Source organism: Equus przewalskii, chromosome 8 (genome assembly GCF_037783145.1).
Source record: "Equus przewalskii isolate Varuska chromosome 8, EquPr2, whole genome shotgun sequence".
NCBI lineage: Eukaryota > Metazoa > Chordata > Mammalia > Perissodactyla > Equidae > Equus > Equus przewalskii.
This window is the reverse complement of record NC_091838.1, coordinates 54,381,243-54,397,987: the sequence shown is the minus strand read 5'-3', so window position 1 is coordinate 54,397,987 and position 16,745 is coordinate 54,381,243. Positions and strand designations below refer to the sequence as shown.

The 16,745-nt window shown below is 39.2% G+C and overlaps 1 protein-coding gene across 2 annotated transcripts in view; it reads right to left on the bottom strand.

The window, feature by feature from the left end:
• EMC2 (ER membrane protein complex subunit 2) overlaps nt 1-15,197 on the bottom strand; it is a 66,969-nt gene extending 51,772 nt beyond the window's left edge. Inside the window, exons 1-2 of one of the 2 annotated variants that reach the window (XM_008519321.2) lie at nt 15,064-15,185; nt 5,883-6,036 (exon numbers count right to left, since the gene is read on the bottom strand). Coding sequence is in view for 1 of the 2 variants with exons in the window: in XM_008519320.2 (XP_008517542.1) it covers nt 15,064-15,103 (40 nt within the window). In the remaining variant the exon portion in view is untranslated. Of the gene's footprint in view, nt 1-5,882; nt 6,037-15,063 lie in introns of both variants that reach the window. The other variant, XM_008519320.2, reaches the window with a different exon arrangement.
• Between the last annotated feature and the right edge of the window lie 1,548 nt (nt 15,198-16,745).

Below are 16,745 nucleotides of genomic sequence, written 5' to 3'. Positions count from 1 at the left end.
ATTAATAAAAAAAAAAACAAAAAAAAAACAAATGAGTAATTATGAGATATTCTAGTTCTGTCATCTGTGTCCTTGAGAATCAGGAGTCTCTTGTAAAAGAAAGGAGCTACAGATGTAAAAGAAAAACAATTCAAATAAATCTTCTGTACTCCTGAATTTAAAAGCATCAATATGAATTCATTAGGTATTTTGTCCTTAAATATATACATACACATTTCCTTTTTTTGTTAGTGCCCTCGAGTAGATTCCTGCTCCTAGTGACCATGTGAATAGCAGAGGGGAATTCTGCCTGGTCTTTTTTGCACCAAACATCCTCTCACCTTCCGGTGCTCCATGAGACAATGCTCTGCTGCTATTCATAGGGTTTTCATGGCCGAATTTTTTGGAAGTGGGTGGTCAGGTCCTTCTTCCTAGTCTGTCTTGATCTAGAAGGCCCACTGAAACCTGTCCACCATGGGTGACCCTGCTGGTATTTGAAATACTGATGGAACAGCTTTCAGCATCACAGCAACAATATGGTCACCAGAGTATGACAACCAACAGATGGGTAGTGTGGTTCCCTGAACTGGAAAAAAACTACGTTGTAGCAGGGAGAGTACGGGACCTTAACCACTAGACCACCAGGGCTGGCACACACATTTTCTAGCTATGAGCAATTCAATAGTAATGAGCACACATAGCATGCAAATTGTGGTCTTAAAATACCATTTCTCACTAAAAGAAATCAAGACTTCTTAGAAAAATAGCTGATTCCAGGTATGGGACAAGAAATGTATGATGATCCTGGAACATCTTCTTATATCAGATATCAAGGAAGACTACTAGGGTCAGGTCAAAATGACCCAGGAGCCAAAGTGAAGAGTTCCCACTCATCAAAGAGGTAACAATTTTGGGGGCAGCCCCATGGCTGAGTGGTTGGATTCGCACGCTCTGCTTTGGTGCCCCAGGGTTTCGCTGGTTTGGATCCTGGGTGCTGACATGGCACTGCTCATCAGGCCATGCTGGGGCAGTGTCCCACGTGCCACGACTGGAAGTACCCATGATATCAACCCTGATATCAGTTTCCCCACATTAAACCCAGCATGTATGGGGTTAAAACCAAAACACTCATTCCCTGCTGACTCTCTGGCTTCCTGGCTCCAGAATCCACTATCCTCCATGGAGACAAACACCATCAACGACAAGCACCTGGACTATCTCCTCCCTCGAAGAGATATGGGCTGGTGGGAAAGCTGCTGACCAGCAAGGTCACAAGCTCCCTCCTCTCTGTAAGTGTCTCAAGGCCAAAGACAAGCTGGTGGGAAAGCTCCGACCAGCAAGGCCATATGCTCCCCCTCCCCTACCTAAAACCCCAAATAAAAACCCTTCCTTTTAGCTTTTCGGGGAGTTTGGGATTTGAGCGTTAGCTGCCCTCTCTTCTTGCTCGGCGCTGTGCAAAAATAAAATTCCTACTTTCTTCCACCACACCCGGTGTCAGAGAATGGCTTGCTGCGCAATGGGTGAGTGAACTCACTTCAGGTTCAGTAACACCCACAACTAAAAATACACAACTATATACTGGGGGGCTTTGGGAGAAAAGGGAAAAGTAAAATCTTTAAAAAAAAAAAAAAAAAGAGGGAACAATTTGAGTTTCAATACAATGCAATGTACTGAAACTCATGAAATATATTTAAATCCATGAATTCATAATGATGCAGAATAAAAAAGAATTGGTTACCTTCAGAGGATGAGAGGGGACCAATACCCTATTGAAAACAGGCAAAAAACATTGATTCCAACCTTCCCACATGTACCTCTATGTAACCAAATAACAGATGAAAGGAAGTGTTTCTTTATATTAGTGCTCCAACTAATAAACGAAAAAGAAATGATACAACTGGAATGTTACCATTTTGCAAACTCAATGAATTACTACAGGCAGTAAGCATCAATAGCTGCTAAAATAAGAAAAAGAGAGCCAGACGTTATGTGCCTTAGATAGCCTTGAAAAAAAGATATAACCTGAGACTATTCCAGTCTCTGAATCCAGCTGCCACTTTGCAAGAAATACAGGGGATAGAGGAACATGCTGAATCATACCATGAATATTCAATCAGGACAATGTAGACAGTGGCAAACTCAAATGGCCCAAGTTCAACAGGCAAATTTTAAAGAAAACAGAGATGGAACGGGAACCTATAGATCAAGAGATTTTAATAATTTATCAAACTTTATAAAAATTGGCAAGACTAACTTATAGTGTCTAAGGATAAATATTTGGAGAATAAAACCATATAAAATGCAAGAAGGTGATACTAGAAAAGTCAGGATAATAGTTACTGATGAGACGAGAGCGGGAGTTGTGAGTGGGATGAGGCAGGTGGAAGGAACTTCTGGGAGGAACTACAAAGCCCTATTTCTTGTCCTGGGTGGTGGTTTCAAGGGTGTTATTTTGTAATAGATAATTAAGCCATCCATTTGTTTTGTGTGACTTTTTCCGTTTTATTTTACAATAAAGATACTTAGAATGAAAGAACGGAGGGAGGAAGCAGAAAGAAAAAAAAGCAGGGAAGTCCATTAAAACAGAGGAAAGAAAACCTGTCTTTTACCAAATAAAACATTGGGAGGTTCAAAAACTTTTTAAGTTGAGTAGCAACATAATTTCCTTGAAATTCTGACACAAAAGTTTATTAACTAAACAGTTCTAAAATAAACAGCTTATGTTTGCTGGAAATGATCTCAAATCTCTCATAAAACTGTTACCGTATAACACTTTGTAATCTGAAAATCAACCAAACCCACGATGGGGACATATTTCCTGTGCCTGGCTAAAATACATGGCTCTTGACATGAAGAAGCCAAGAAATAAAGTTAAACTGCAAAAGCATTAGTCAACACAAATGCGTTTCAGACAATGGCAGCTTAAAAACACACAAAAAGATCCCATACAGCTCCAAGCTTTAGCCCATTAATTAAGTCATCGAATTTTATAGCTTGCATAAAGTTTTAACTACTTAAAAGAAGAATGTAATAGCAACAGTGTTATCCATTTAATCACTGATACAAAACTAATTTTGGAAAAAAATCAACAGAATTCTATTCATTTAGTGAACAGAAATCAGAAAAAAAAAAGAAGGGGCCATTGTATTTAAATCCAATGATGAATATCTGACTAAAAATATTCTCTTAAAACTGAGGTTAGTTAAGTAGGATTAAAACAATGCAGCAGTATAATGCCTATCTGTAAAGCTGTGGGGTTTACTGTTTAACCCTAGTGGCTTTATCTAATCTAAATTTTTATCCACAGTTCAGTAAACATACTTTTAAAAAGAATGTCTATTAGTAAGATCTGTTTCTACCCACAGAACATTTCTGACACCAAATGTAGGGGGAGGGGCAGTTTCTCCACACCAAGCAATTCTCCAACTCTCTGAACACCAACTTAGTGTCCAATAATTCGATTCAATTCAATTCTCTCACAAACTACCAGGAGTTAGCATCACACCCCACAGGTTAACAGGGCTCAGTTCCACAAGACTGCCCCCACTTAAGACACCAATTACAAGTCAGGGCCACCTGTACTTCTCATCAACTGGCTGTAAAGCTGGAGTTTCCCACAACTCCTCCTCAGGTTCTATACTTTGCTAAACTGGCTCACAGAACGCAGTAAAGTGCTTTACTTACTATTACTGGGTTATAAAGGATACAACCCAAGAACAGTCAGATGGAAGGGGGAAGCAGAGGAGCTGCCATGCCCTGTCTAGGCATGACATCCTCCCAGCACCTTGATATGTTCACCAACCTAGAAGCTCTCCAACTTCCGTAGTTTAGGGGCAAACAAAGGTTTCCTTCCGTAGGCATGACTGACTAAATCATGGGTGATTAGCTCAATCTCCAGGTGCTCTCCTCTCTCAGGACCTCTCAGGAGGTCCAGGGGTGGGACTGAAAGTTTGAACACTTAATCATGTTTTTTGGTCTTTCTGGTGACCAGCCCCGATCCTAAAGCTATCCAGTCACCAGTCATCTCATTAGCACACAAAAACACACCCTTATCACTCTAGAAAATCTTGTGTCAGGAATCTAGGACTAAGACCAAATATTATAACAAAAGATGTTGCTATCAACCTTACCACTCAGGAAATTACAAGGGTTTAGGAGCTCTGTGCAGGAACTGGGGATGAAGACCAAATATATATTCCTTATTATATCATAATATAACATTTATCTTTAGATCCACAACTTTAGTTTTCAAAACTCATTCAAACCATAGCCCATAACACACTTCACATACACTGTCTGAAGCTCACATTCTCTTTTAACCCGACATTAATTTAAAAGAAGAGCCTTGGGAATATAAATTACTTAGTGTTCTGTAGATCTGTTCCACAACACTGCACCCCTTACCCATATCCTAACACTCAAATTCAGAAATGCTAGCCCAGATGAATTAATAAAATGTACTGTTTGAACTGACGAATTATCATTTAACCTGTTAGACTGGGAATTCTCCACAGCAGCCTTTAAGAAGCAGAATTCCTGCCCATAAACTAGAGATTAAAAGAGCAAACTTCATTCCCATCCTCTTTTTTGTCAAATATCTCATTTACCAACAGTCTTCAATTTTTCATCAGTCTCTTCCTGATTCATATTCAAGATATTATTGAAATAACTTTCCAGGCCCAAAATGGAGCTGCTCCTGCCCAAGGTGCCACATCAGCAAACCAAAACTTATATGACTTTTTTGTCCCTGTAAATGCTCCACTTGACCAGGAATGTAGTACATCCAGTCAATCCCTAAACACCAAGCCGACTCTGGGCCTTCTCACCCCAAACAAAACTGACTATGTGGCCCCAGTCAATAAGATACTTTGTATTTGTGTCTTCCTTGTTTTTTATTCCTTACCCTATAAAAGCTTCTTGCCCTCTGCCACATTTTACAGTTCCCCCAAAGGAGACTGTCTACTTTATGAAGTATTAAATAAAATTTGTTTGTATTACCTAAATTGTCTTCTTTAATCATTTTTTTAACAGTATATTATTGGGAAATCTCTGATTTTCAAAACATTCTCCTTTCACCTATTAATATATCACCCATGACTTCTACTTAGTCATTCAAAAATATATTAATACATTATTTCTATAACATACGCTAAAAATATAAAGATAAAAAAATTATTACTTGTGTCTGAGAATCTGACAAGCTCACAGAAAAACTGTAAACAACTGCAAAATAATGTGATAAAAGCCAAGAAAGTGTTATGTTCAGAGCAGTAAGAAAGCAAGGTAAGAGAAAGATTAATGTCACCTGGCAGGGAGAAAAGGTTAAAGATGACATCTGTGATATATGAATTAAATCCTAAGGCTCAAAGGGAGTTTGTTAGATGAGGTTTAAAGCAAGAGAGCATAAGCCATGATAGAGGAATGAAAGTATCTGATGTGCTCAGGGTGGGAAATTGCCCAAACCATTGAGATTAGGGGAAAAGGGAGAAGGCAGGCAAGGTAGTTCTTCCCGGCCATTGCAGAATGGAGCTCAGGTTAATTCTTCATTGGTGTAACCTGAAAAAGGGTGGGGAATACACTTCTCTGTCAAAGAATACTCCCAAGGACCCCAAATAAAAACCTGAAGGATCACCCACCAGAAGAGGGAAAAGTAGGAGAGAAAAGCAGTTTTTCTAAAGACTAAATGGGGGGAAACAGAGCTCTTTTACCCAAATATTTCCTTACTTATCCATGCTCTAAAGTTTACAAGAAAATCAAATTAAGTATAATGTGTATTTCAAGGTATTCTTTAAGTAAGGTAAAAAATAAAAGTACAAGTATTATCTATATATTGTTATGCCTCCTTCAAAGATATTTTTAGTGTTAGATACACTTCGATTTTACCCCACAATTCTTTTCATTACCCAAAGGCTTTTCCTGTGTTTCAAATTTCCACAAGTTTTACATTTTCATCTTCTTTCTCCAGTTTCCTCTTCCTTGAGTTCAAATTCCAGCTCTTTCACTTTCTAGCTGTGTGATACTGGGTGAGTTAACCACTTTGTACTTTATTGTTCTCGTCTAAAAAATGGAGATGAAAATAGTAATAGCTATATCATACAGTTGTTGTCGTAATAAACATTATGAATTAATGTATGTGTTTAGAACAGTGCCTGGCACAATATGTGCTCAAAAAATTCTAGCTCTTATTAATATTCTACCCTCTATTTCCTTCCCTGTTCTCATATCCACTGTTAATTCTCTTTAGTTTCTGAACTGAGAGGCTCTGAAGTGTCTCACCAAGTCAAAAGTACATCCTATAAAATCAAATACTGTTTATCTTTTCCTAAGCCCTCCATCTCTGGCTTTGCTCTTCATATTTCATTTAGAGTAGGGATTTAAAGCAGTGGTCAATAAACCAGAGCCCCAGGGCCAAATATTGCAGCCACCTGTTTTGTACATGAAGTTTTATCAAAACACAGGCACACCTCTCCCCCAAGCCCGAAAAACAGGCACCCTTATTCACTTAGGTATCATCTATGGCTGTTTTTGTGCTACAATGGCAGAGCTGTATTCAGCAGTCCCCGCTTATTAACACGGTTTTGTTTTCCTCAGTTTCAGCTACCCACAGTCAACCATGGTCCAAAAATATTAAATGGAAAATTCCAGAAATAACCAATCATAAGTTTTAAATCATGTGCCATTCTGATTAGCGTGATGAAATCTCCTGCTGTCCTGCTCCATCCTGTCCAGGACATAAATCATCCCTTTGTCCAGGTGTCCAAGCTGTATATGCCACCCACCCATTAGTCACTTAGTAGGTGTCTAGATTATCAGATCGCCTGTCTCTGTATCGCAGTGCTTGTGTTCCAGTAAGCCTCATTTTACTAAATAACGGCCCCAAAGCACAAGAGTAGTGATGCTAGCAATTCAGATATGCCAAAGAGAAGTCATAAAGCACTTTCTTTAAGTGAAAAAGTGAAAGTTTTCGACTTAAGGAGAAAAAATAAAATTATATGCTGAGCTTGCTAAGATCCACAGTAAGAACAAATCTTCTATCCATGAAATTGTGAAGAAAAAGAAATTCATTTTTGCTGTCACACCTCAAATATGCATGTATAGGAAAAAACACAGTATATATAGGGTTTAGTACCATCTATGGTTTCAAGCATCTGCTGAAGGTCTTAAAACATATCCCCCATGGATGAATGGGGATTACAGTAGGTGAGACAGATCATATGTCATACAAAGCTAAAAATATTTACTATCTGGCCATTTAGGAAAAAAATGAAACAATTCCTGATTGAGAGCATAAATTCACATAAAGGGCACAGGATCTAGAGTCAGAGGACTTAGGTTTAAATTCCAATACTTCCACTTATCAGCATGGTGATCCTGGAACTGTCACTTAACACTTCTAACCTCAGCTATAAAATATAGAAGATCACAAGCCTGTCTTATAGAGCTGTGATGAAAGTTACACAAAGCAAAACCTAGACTCCCCAGATGTCACTCAGCTAATACAATGTTGCGGGTAGGGGTGGGGGGGTTATTTGTTTTTAATCTGATTTTGATTACCTTTAGGCAGGGCATGGACTCACTGGTTTTTCATTGGTACCACTATTGTCCTTTCACGCAATTTCACACATTATCCTCATCTGCTTGGCACCTGAGTTTAGGACTCCTAGGACTAGATAATTTATGTAGAGCACTCACAAAATATAAAGTGCTACAAAAATTTTAATTACCTTTATTTTAAGGAAAATCTCTAAGTGTTTCAGCTTCTGGCAAGAAATAAAGGCTCTTCCCTTACTCCTGCCTCAAAGGTGGCTTAAAACTTTTCAGCTTACTCTAAACCCTCCGAAAAAAAGCATGCTCCTCAGAGCCAAAGGCATTTATTATATGCTGTGTAAGGACGGAGCTCACGGCTGGCTTGAATATTTTATTAACAATTGTGCAAGCCCTGGGGATGAGCTAAAGGTCAAAGGTTAAAAGACTAGCTATGATTATTCTATTTATTCCTATGAGGCCTGGGTTTCACTGTGACGAGACAGAGGCCACTGGAAGTTGGAAAAACATCCTTCCTCAATTCCTATACTTTCCCTACTTCACTTTATTATATATTCTAAAATATCATTTAGAGATTCATTTACATGAACCAGCATACTCCCTTAAAAGGTCAATACTTCTGGGACAATAAATAAATTTTAAATTATTCATAGTCCTACAAATTTATCTGGTCGATTGGTTTCAGGATGTTGAAAACAGCTGTTCTGAGAGACAAGGCCATTTGATTTGAAAAAAGGAAGGATTAATTCATTTTAATGCACAAAAAACTCTAGCAGAAGTGTTTCTCAAACTGTGTATTGTGAACCATTAGTGGGGTGTGAAATCAATTTAGTGGACTTCTTCCAGCATTTAGGAGGAAAAAAATGAAACAGTATAAATAGAATAGACTGCATTGCTCATACTAAGAATAAGTACTTTTTAAATAAAACTTTGGTTTCACTTTATACACATGCTAAAACATATGTATGAGTATACTTAATTAAGCATGAGCTAACTTGCAACGGTTATTTCTGATTGTGGAAAAACAGTGCTGTAGGAAAGGGACATACTTTTTTAAAGCATAACTGCTAAGAACAACAGTCTTAACACAGTCACAAACATTATATAAAAATACAATAGCTGAACACAAAACAATGAACGTTGTTTGTGTATGAAAATGTAACTTTTGCAAACTAAGCAGCATTTCATCTGTAACACTTTCAACTATAATTACACAGTGGGCCCTGTCACACTCTGGATACTCCTACAAATACAATGTAAAATTATTTGTGACGTTAAACATTCAGAAATGCCTTAAAAACATTCATTTAAAAATCAGTAAAAATAAAAGTCTCTTGAAGAAAACGTTTTTCACCTTTGCTAAACCTCTACCTCAAACACAGAAAACCAAAGTCATCTTCTCTTCCTGACAAAGGTGGCTTCCCTTCCCAATGTTTACATTTCTGTTAATGCCACCTCAGGATTTCAATTCTGCCCAATGTTTCTGACTCCTCCTTCAGTATCTAAGTCCTGTGATTCTTCTAAAATATTTCTAAGATTTATACCTGCCACTCTTTTTCTACTCCTACTACCCAAGTCCAGGCTCTTATAATCCCATTTGGACAGAAAGCCTCACATCATGATTTAGATCTGACAAGGCATGAGCCAACTCAATGAGAAAAGCTCCTAAGCAAAGATTATCCTTTATGGGCTGGCCTGGTGGCGCTGCAGTTAAGTTCGCACATTCTGCTTCTTGGCCGCCTGGGGTTCGCCGGTTCGGATCCTGGGTGCAGACATGGCACCGCTTGGCAAAAGCCATGCTGTGGTAGGGGTCCCAGGTATAAAGCAGAGGAAGATGGGCACAGATGTTAGCTCAGGGCCAGTCTTCCTCAGCAAAAAGAGGAAGATTGGCAGTAGTTAGCTCAGAGCTAATCTTCCTCAAAAAAGATTAAAATATATATATATATATATTACCCATAGAGGAGGCCTACATTGGGCAGAAATGGCCACGCCGTAGGACCCCAAATTCTTAAGATACTCAATGATTCCTACTGCCCTCAATGATTCCTACTGCCTTTTGGGCAGTACAGTGTGATGACTGGAACCATAGCCTTTGGAGTTATTCATGTACTGAATGCCAGCCACATGCCAAGCCTATATGTGGGCAATGGGAGTAAAGTAAGAAACAAAATAAAATTCCTGGGGCTTACATTCTAGTAGGGTAGAAAGATGACAAACCACGTAACTTCACATAGTGATAATTCCTTTAAAGGAACTTAAAAGGCTATGTGATACAGTCGGGTTGGGGACGGAGGAGCCTCTGGAAAGGGCGGTCAGAGAAGGCTTCTCTGAGAAAGCAGTTTTTAAGCAGAGGAAAGAATGAGAAGGAGCCAGCCATAAAGAGCAAATGTTAAGTTACTGAGACAGAAACTAGTCTGGCATGTTCCAAGAACAAAAGAATGGCAGCCTGGGTGAATGAACTTAACTAGTTAATTACTGAGTGAGGAAGAGCAGTATAACAGCAGCTCAAATCACAACATTCCCTTTTGCTAGCTGTGGTATCCTGAACAAGCTGCTTCACCTCTTTAGTTTGCTTCTTCATCTGTAAAATGGGAATAAAACCTATCTCATAGGATATGTGTCAGAATTGAATGAGATTATACAAAATATTTAGTAAGCCATTTTCATTATTATTACCATTACTAAAGACACTACTATATCAAAGCTCATAAACAAACTTAATATACTAGCACTCACTAACTGAGCAAACAAGCATTTACCAAGAGCTTGTTTTCTGACTCTTACCACTATGCTGGTCAATGGAAGGATTGAGAAGATCTGTGTGTGTAAAGAATGTAAACAAGTAATTAAAACATTACTGGGTGAGATTAATAAGGTTCAGCAAAAACTCTCTTAACCATCATCCAGTTAAAACCAACTCAAAGAATTTCGTTCTGCAAAACATATTAATGATGCCCACAGCATTTTAGAAGCTCTAGGCTAACAGGCCTCATCAGCTAGCTCTTGGTTAATTGTTTCCATCAGGTGTTAGATTAAAAAAAGTTGGCTGTGTTTGTATGCAAACCAGTTCACGCCTGTTAAACTTAACGTAATTATACAGAGTAATTAAATATTACATAAGCCAAAGAAAACTTAAATGCAAAATACAGAATTATTTCCATGAAAAAAAAGCTGGATGCTTTGAAAAACTCTATAAAGATAAACAGGTTTGAAAAACTGCCGTCATATTAGGTAAAGTGACAATTAAAAACATAATGAGGGTCTGGCCTGGTGGTGTAGTGATTAAGTTTGTGCACTCAGCTTCAGTGGCCCTGGCTTCGCCAGTTCGGACCCCAGGTGTGGACCTACGCACCGCTCATCAAGCCATGCTGTGGCAGGCATGCCACATATAAAATAGAGGAAGATGGGCACGGATGTTAGCTCAGGGCCAATCTTCCTCAGCAAAAAGAGAAGGATTGGCAACAGATGTTAGCTTAGAGTCAATCTTCCTCAAAAAGAAAAAAAAATTACACACACACACACACATATACATATATATATAATGAGTGGGCCGGCTCAGTAGTGTAGTGGTTAAGTTCATGCTCTCTGCTTTGGCGGCCTGGGGTTCATTGGTTTGGATGCTGGGCACGGACCTATACACCACTCACCAAGCCATGCTGTGAGGGCATCCTGCATACAAAATAGAGGAAGACTGGCACAGATGTTGGCTCAAGGCCAATCTTCCTCACCAAAAAGAATCTATAATGAGGAAAATAATAAAAATCTAAAAGACTTGCACAGTGAAGCTGCTACACAAGGATCTTTATATTCTTGTTCCATGTTAAAGAACACAAAACTGAAAAGGATTTAGTAAAGATGACAAGGAATTTCAATCAGGGGATCCCTATCAAAGAAAAGGCCCTGCCCCATATCACTATCTACATTTTAAATTTTAAGTTTAATGAAAAGAGTCACTAACTTTTATTTTTTAAATAGGAAAGTGGCTCCCATCTACAAAGTCCAAACTTAAGCTTCAAGGCACAAACTTTTCTAGCTCTTACTTTGCAAAAATGACCTTTACAGAACATATACATACTCATAAATACGAATCTTTAGTTTAGAAGTGAAATCTCAGGGTACATTCCATGAGATCTGGGACCTTGCCTGTCTTGTTCAGCACTGTATCCTCGAGAAATGGAACAGTGCCTGGTGCAAAGTACTCAAATATATGTTTATATAGGCTAACAGTTAAAGCTAGGTATGGATGAGATTGCCCACAGAAGATATTTAACCTTTTTTAGATCTCTTTGAGGCTGATGAGACTTTGGAATGATGTTTTCCTAGAAATATGGGCATTTTTACATACACACTCAATTTTGCATATAATTTCAGGGAATTCACAGACCACATAACACTTATGCCTGCATCAGTCAGGAGTCTATTGATCTGAGGTTTAATAACCACCAATAATAAAGAAGAGGGCTAAGGAAAGAACCATTGAGGGCACCAAAAATTAAGGAGCAAACGAATGTAGAGAACTTAGCAAAGAAAAGGTCTGAAAAGTAAGAGGAGAACCTTAATGTTATTAAGAAACCAAGAAAAGAATTTTTCATAGGGGAGTGATCTGCAATGACAAATGTAGTATAGATGTACAAAACACAAGCATTAGACCTGGCATTATGGCTGCCTAGAAACTTTACTGGAGTGACAGGGCATGGAAAGCAAGTTGTGGTTGTTTGAAAGACTGAATAAAAACAGAGGAAGTAGAAACAGTGAGCACAAAAAACTAAAATTCCCTCATTTTTAATAACTATCTTTCAACAAATTATTCATTTAGTGCCTATTATAGGCATGATGCTAGGCATCCTATCTGTATCCTGCCCAAATACCCTATTCTCAAGAAACTTGACTATACCCTCTTTACAACTCTCTTTCTCACCTTCAAACTCCTAATAACTCCTCTATATAATACCTCAATAACTTTCAACTGGCTGAATAAATAAATCATATATTCTATGTTTTTTTACAGAGCTCAACAGAGTCTAGGAGAATATTAGACTTACTATATAGGTCTTTTATGAACATGTGATAAATTTTCCTATCACAAGAATTACAGTATTCTTTGAACTAACCACTTCTATGACTTTAATTCATGATGCTAGTCAATGACATTCTTAAAGACATATGTCCAACTGACACTCCCCCAAAAATATAAACAAAAAACTATCCCTGAGAGTCCTCCCATCACCCTCTCACATCCTAAAAGTCTGTTACCATAAGTCTCTGAAAGAAAAACTAAAATATTCTTTTATTAAAAGTCCCCCAAAAGGCAATTTTAATTCTCAAAATGGCTCAACTCTCATTTTACAAATGAGCAAACTATAGCCTATTAGTTAAGTGAGTTGCCTAAGTCTATCTAAGATACTGAAGAAATTATCCCAACACTAGAAAAATGACTTATAGTCTTTTTGTGACAATTTGTTAATGTTTATTACTAATCTATTAACCATTCATTTAGTCGACAAATAATTACTGAGTTCCTTTCATATGTCAGGCACTAGAACAAGATAGGCCTGGTCACTCCCTCATTCTAGAAGAGACAAACTTTAAAACTTAAGACAATTGGGTAAGTGCTTCAATAGTATGAGAACACACAGAGGACCAGGGTAGGTTTTGTTGCTTGTTTTTGTTGTTGTTTTTTCTTTTTTTTAAATTTTGGTGAAAGGATGAGAAAGGAGTAGGGAGTAGGCTGGTCAAGGAAGGCTCTCTCAAGTATGTGACCTTTGAGGGGGAATTCTGAGAAATGATAAAGTACATTGGGAACAAGAGTGGGGCAATGAGGGAAGAACACTCCTAGAGGAAGGAATAGCATGTGTCCAGGCCTAACACAAGGACTATGGCAGGTTTAGGGAATTCAACAAAAGCCAGCACAGCCAGCTCACAGAGCGAGGGGGAGAAGAGCCTAAGATAAAGCTAGAGACATGGGCAGGAGCTACATGACCTTTTCATACAGTACTTAATTTAAAAGCACTTTAACATGTTTCTCTCTTGTTCCTCAACAAACTTTGTGAAGTAATTACTTATTTATTAATCCAAATCTAATGACATCACTCCTCTCTAGAATGCCCAGAGGGTAAGGTCCAAGTTACTTAGAACCCCTTGTCTGCTAATAGTTACACTCCTACTGGATTTTGTAGATGCTACTATCACCTAAGCAACCTATATTGAACACATCTTCAAAATAGCACTTTCTAAAAAGCATGAAATCTTTGAAACATTTTTTTTAAAGCATTAATAACAACAGCCACGTATGTACCATCCAGCTTAAGGTATACATCCTGACAAGTTTTTTAAAACTATGCATTTACAGGTCTGTCTTCTCCATGAGACTGTGAACTCCCTGAAGTTAGGGACTGTGTGTTACTTAACTTGATATCTAGCACTAAGCACTTAATACTTGTTTAACATAAAGGAATCTCCCAATACAGATAGAAACACCAAGGTTCACAGTGTGCCGCCTCAAAACCAATAATCAATCATTGAATTCAGTTAAATATTAAACAATTTAGCTTTTCCCATACATGTTTGCAACTTTGTAATACTGGATTTATTCACCATCAATCAATCAATATAATTTTCAGTCTACATGTTACCAGGCCATTTTTTAAACATTCGAAGAAGGTATTCATTGAACAAATAAGCTACTGAAGTATACTGTTAAATGCTGGGAACATGAATTTCAATTACACAAATTTTATGCCTTAGATAAACTCAAGACTTCTCTCTTAAGCATGCCTCTGGCTAAAGTCTTCGAGAGGGGAAACTCTCTCACAGAATTGGTCCAAAGTTTGGATGCTTCCAGATTTAAAAAAATAAACTCCACTTCAGATGAAACTAAGATGAGGGAAGGAAGTCAATCACACCTGAGTACACGCCCAAGATAACTAGTTTTTTTCCCCTTCAGAAAAGGAATTACTGGTGGGGAGTAACAAGGAAGTTGTGTTGTATGTGTACATGTGTTTTGAAGGGGTGTGGGACAGGGAATAATTAAAAAGGGAAGTAATCAAAAACTCGATTTTTAAGACAGAATCAAATGTAAAATGGCATGTAAAGAATCAGATTTGTTCATGAGTCTTCTACACACCTTTTCTACACAGAGTTGTAATCGTTACACAGCAGTTAATAAAAAGGCCTTACAGGCCTTGTAGTTCTTGGCCGCAAAGAAGCTTCAGCAGTCACCATCCCGCCTCCTCCGCACCGCCCAGCAACTCCAGGTCCCTCCTGCCTGCTAGCGGAAGCTGCCCTGGGCCGTTGGACTGGCGCGGAGCTAGGTCGGTGACTCAATCGAGGGGCACAAGCGGGAGGGAACACAGCGGACTCCAGTCGGTGGCCGGGCCAAAGAAGGGGTCAGCCTCAGCCACCACCTGAGGTCAGCCCGTCCAGTGAGAAGTTCATTGCCCGAAGAGAGACCAGAGAACCCAGCTCTCCGAGAGCAGCAGGTATTTCCGAATCGCTTGCTAGGGCTTTAGGTCTTCCCGCGCCCGTCCCGCCCGCAGTTACCTTCCCAAGTGACATCGTAAAGCTCTGAAACCTTCGCCATCTTCTCAGAACCTAGAGGCAGCGGGGTGAGAGGGCGGGGAGGCGCGGTCACGTGACCTGCAACCAGGAGGTGGAGAATTACGACACCATCTCTCATTGGCCGAGAGAGCGGAGGGGGCGGGACCCGCTGCGCACGTGCACGCGGCCCTGCGTAGGGCCTATCGGGGGAGGGGGCGGGGCGAGCTGGGCGGTGCGCACGGCGCGCCGGGAATTTGAGGACGCTCTGGCAGCTGGTCGGGCGGCTGAGTTCGCTTGGGGTGAGGTGTCTGTTTTGCCGTTTTACTTTTAACAAATGCTGGGTTTTTAATGTACGCCACTCCTGGTTTTTCATTTTTCTCCACATAGGTGTATTTATTCTCTTCCCACTCCATGGCCTGCTGCAGCGCAGCGTTCTGATCGAATCCCTTAATTGTCCGCAACTTTCCTTAGGGATTCGCTTTCCATTTCCTGTGTGTGTTCGACTAAATTGATAGACTCCAAAATTTGTCATTGAGTCTCTGGGGGACTAAGCAGGATTCTGCCTTTGCACATTATGTTCCCGTCGGCGAGGACTTCTTAATGCTCACTTGAATGCTTGGTGCCAACCTCTGCCCCTAGTTAGCGCTTCTCGTCGATCCCTGTCTGCCTGCCCCTCTGCGTTTGAAACTCCGTGAGAGCAGCCAGTATGTAAGTGCTTATAAATAAGTGAATAAATGAAATAATAAATGTACAAATGAGACCATCACAGCCTTATCCTTCGCTCCCCCTCTTAACCTCACTGGGGAGCCTCCTTTCCCACAAGGCTAATTGCCTTTGGACCTAGTCTAGAGCTAGGGAGAAATGTCTGGAGTAGAAGCAACAAATTTGAGCATATATTTAGTATTTGAAGCAATAACAACATAAAATTGTAAAGGGAGACTATGTAAAATGAGGAAAGAAGGCTAAAAATCCCTACATAACAGCTACAGTTAAGGGTCAGTGAAGAGGCAATCAAGATATGAGAAAGGAGAAAAGAGAGCCATATCCCATCAAGCCAAGGGAGTAGACTTAAAAAAAAAGAAAGAAATTATCAATGGCACCTGCCACAGAGAGTTTACATAAGGACAGAAAAGACTAGTGAATTTATAAACTTGGATTAGATTCTGAATGAGCTTCGTTCTCTCCAGACGTTTGAAAAAGCCCTTCATTCAAAAAATTAAAAATCCTTCTCTCAGAAATTTACGTATTCTAATACTTAATAAAACAACCTTGTGTAATGGAAAGAACAAGAACTCATCAGACAGTTTTGAATCCAGGCTCTACTCTTTCGTAACTAGTTGACTTTCAGCATGTGTATCTCTCAACATCAGAGTTGTTTATGTGTAAAAAGAAGCTAATTATGTGACTATAAAAAGAAAATATCTACCTTGAGTTGTTGTCAAGATTAAAGGAGATACTGCATGACACTCTCATGGAGATACCAGTCCTGTGGCTGTCAATACTATTTATATGCTCCTGACTCCCAAATTCATAAATCGGGCACTCATTACTTCTACCCTGAAACTCAGTTCAGCTTTCTTAACATATTCATTTAGCTGGCTAATATGCATCTGAGAGTTAACATATCCCAAACAGAACTTTGGATTCCTGCCACCAGGCCCCCCAACTTGCTCTTCCCCATCACT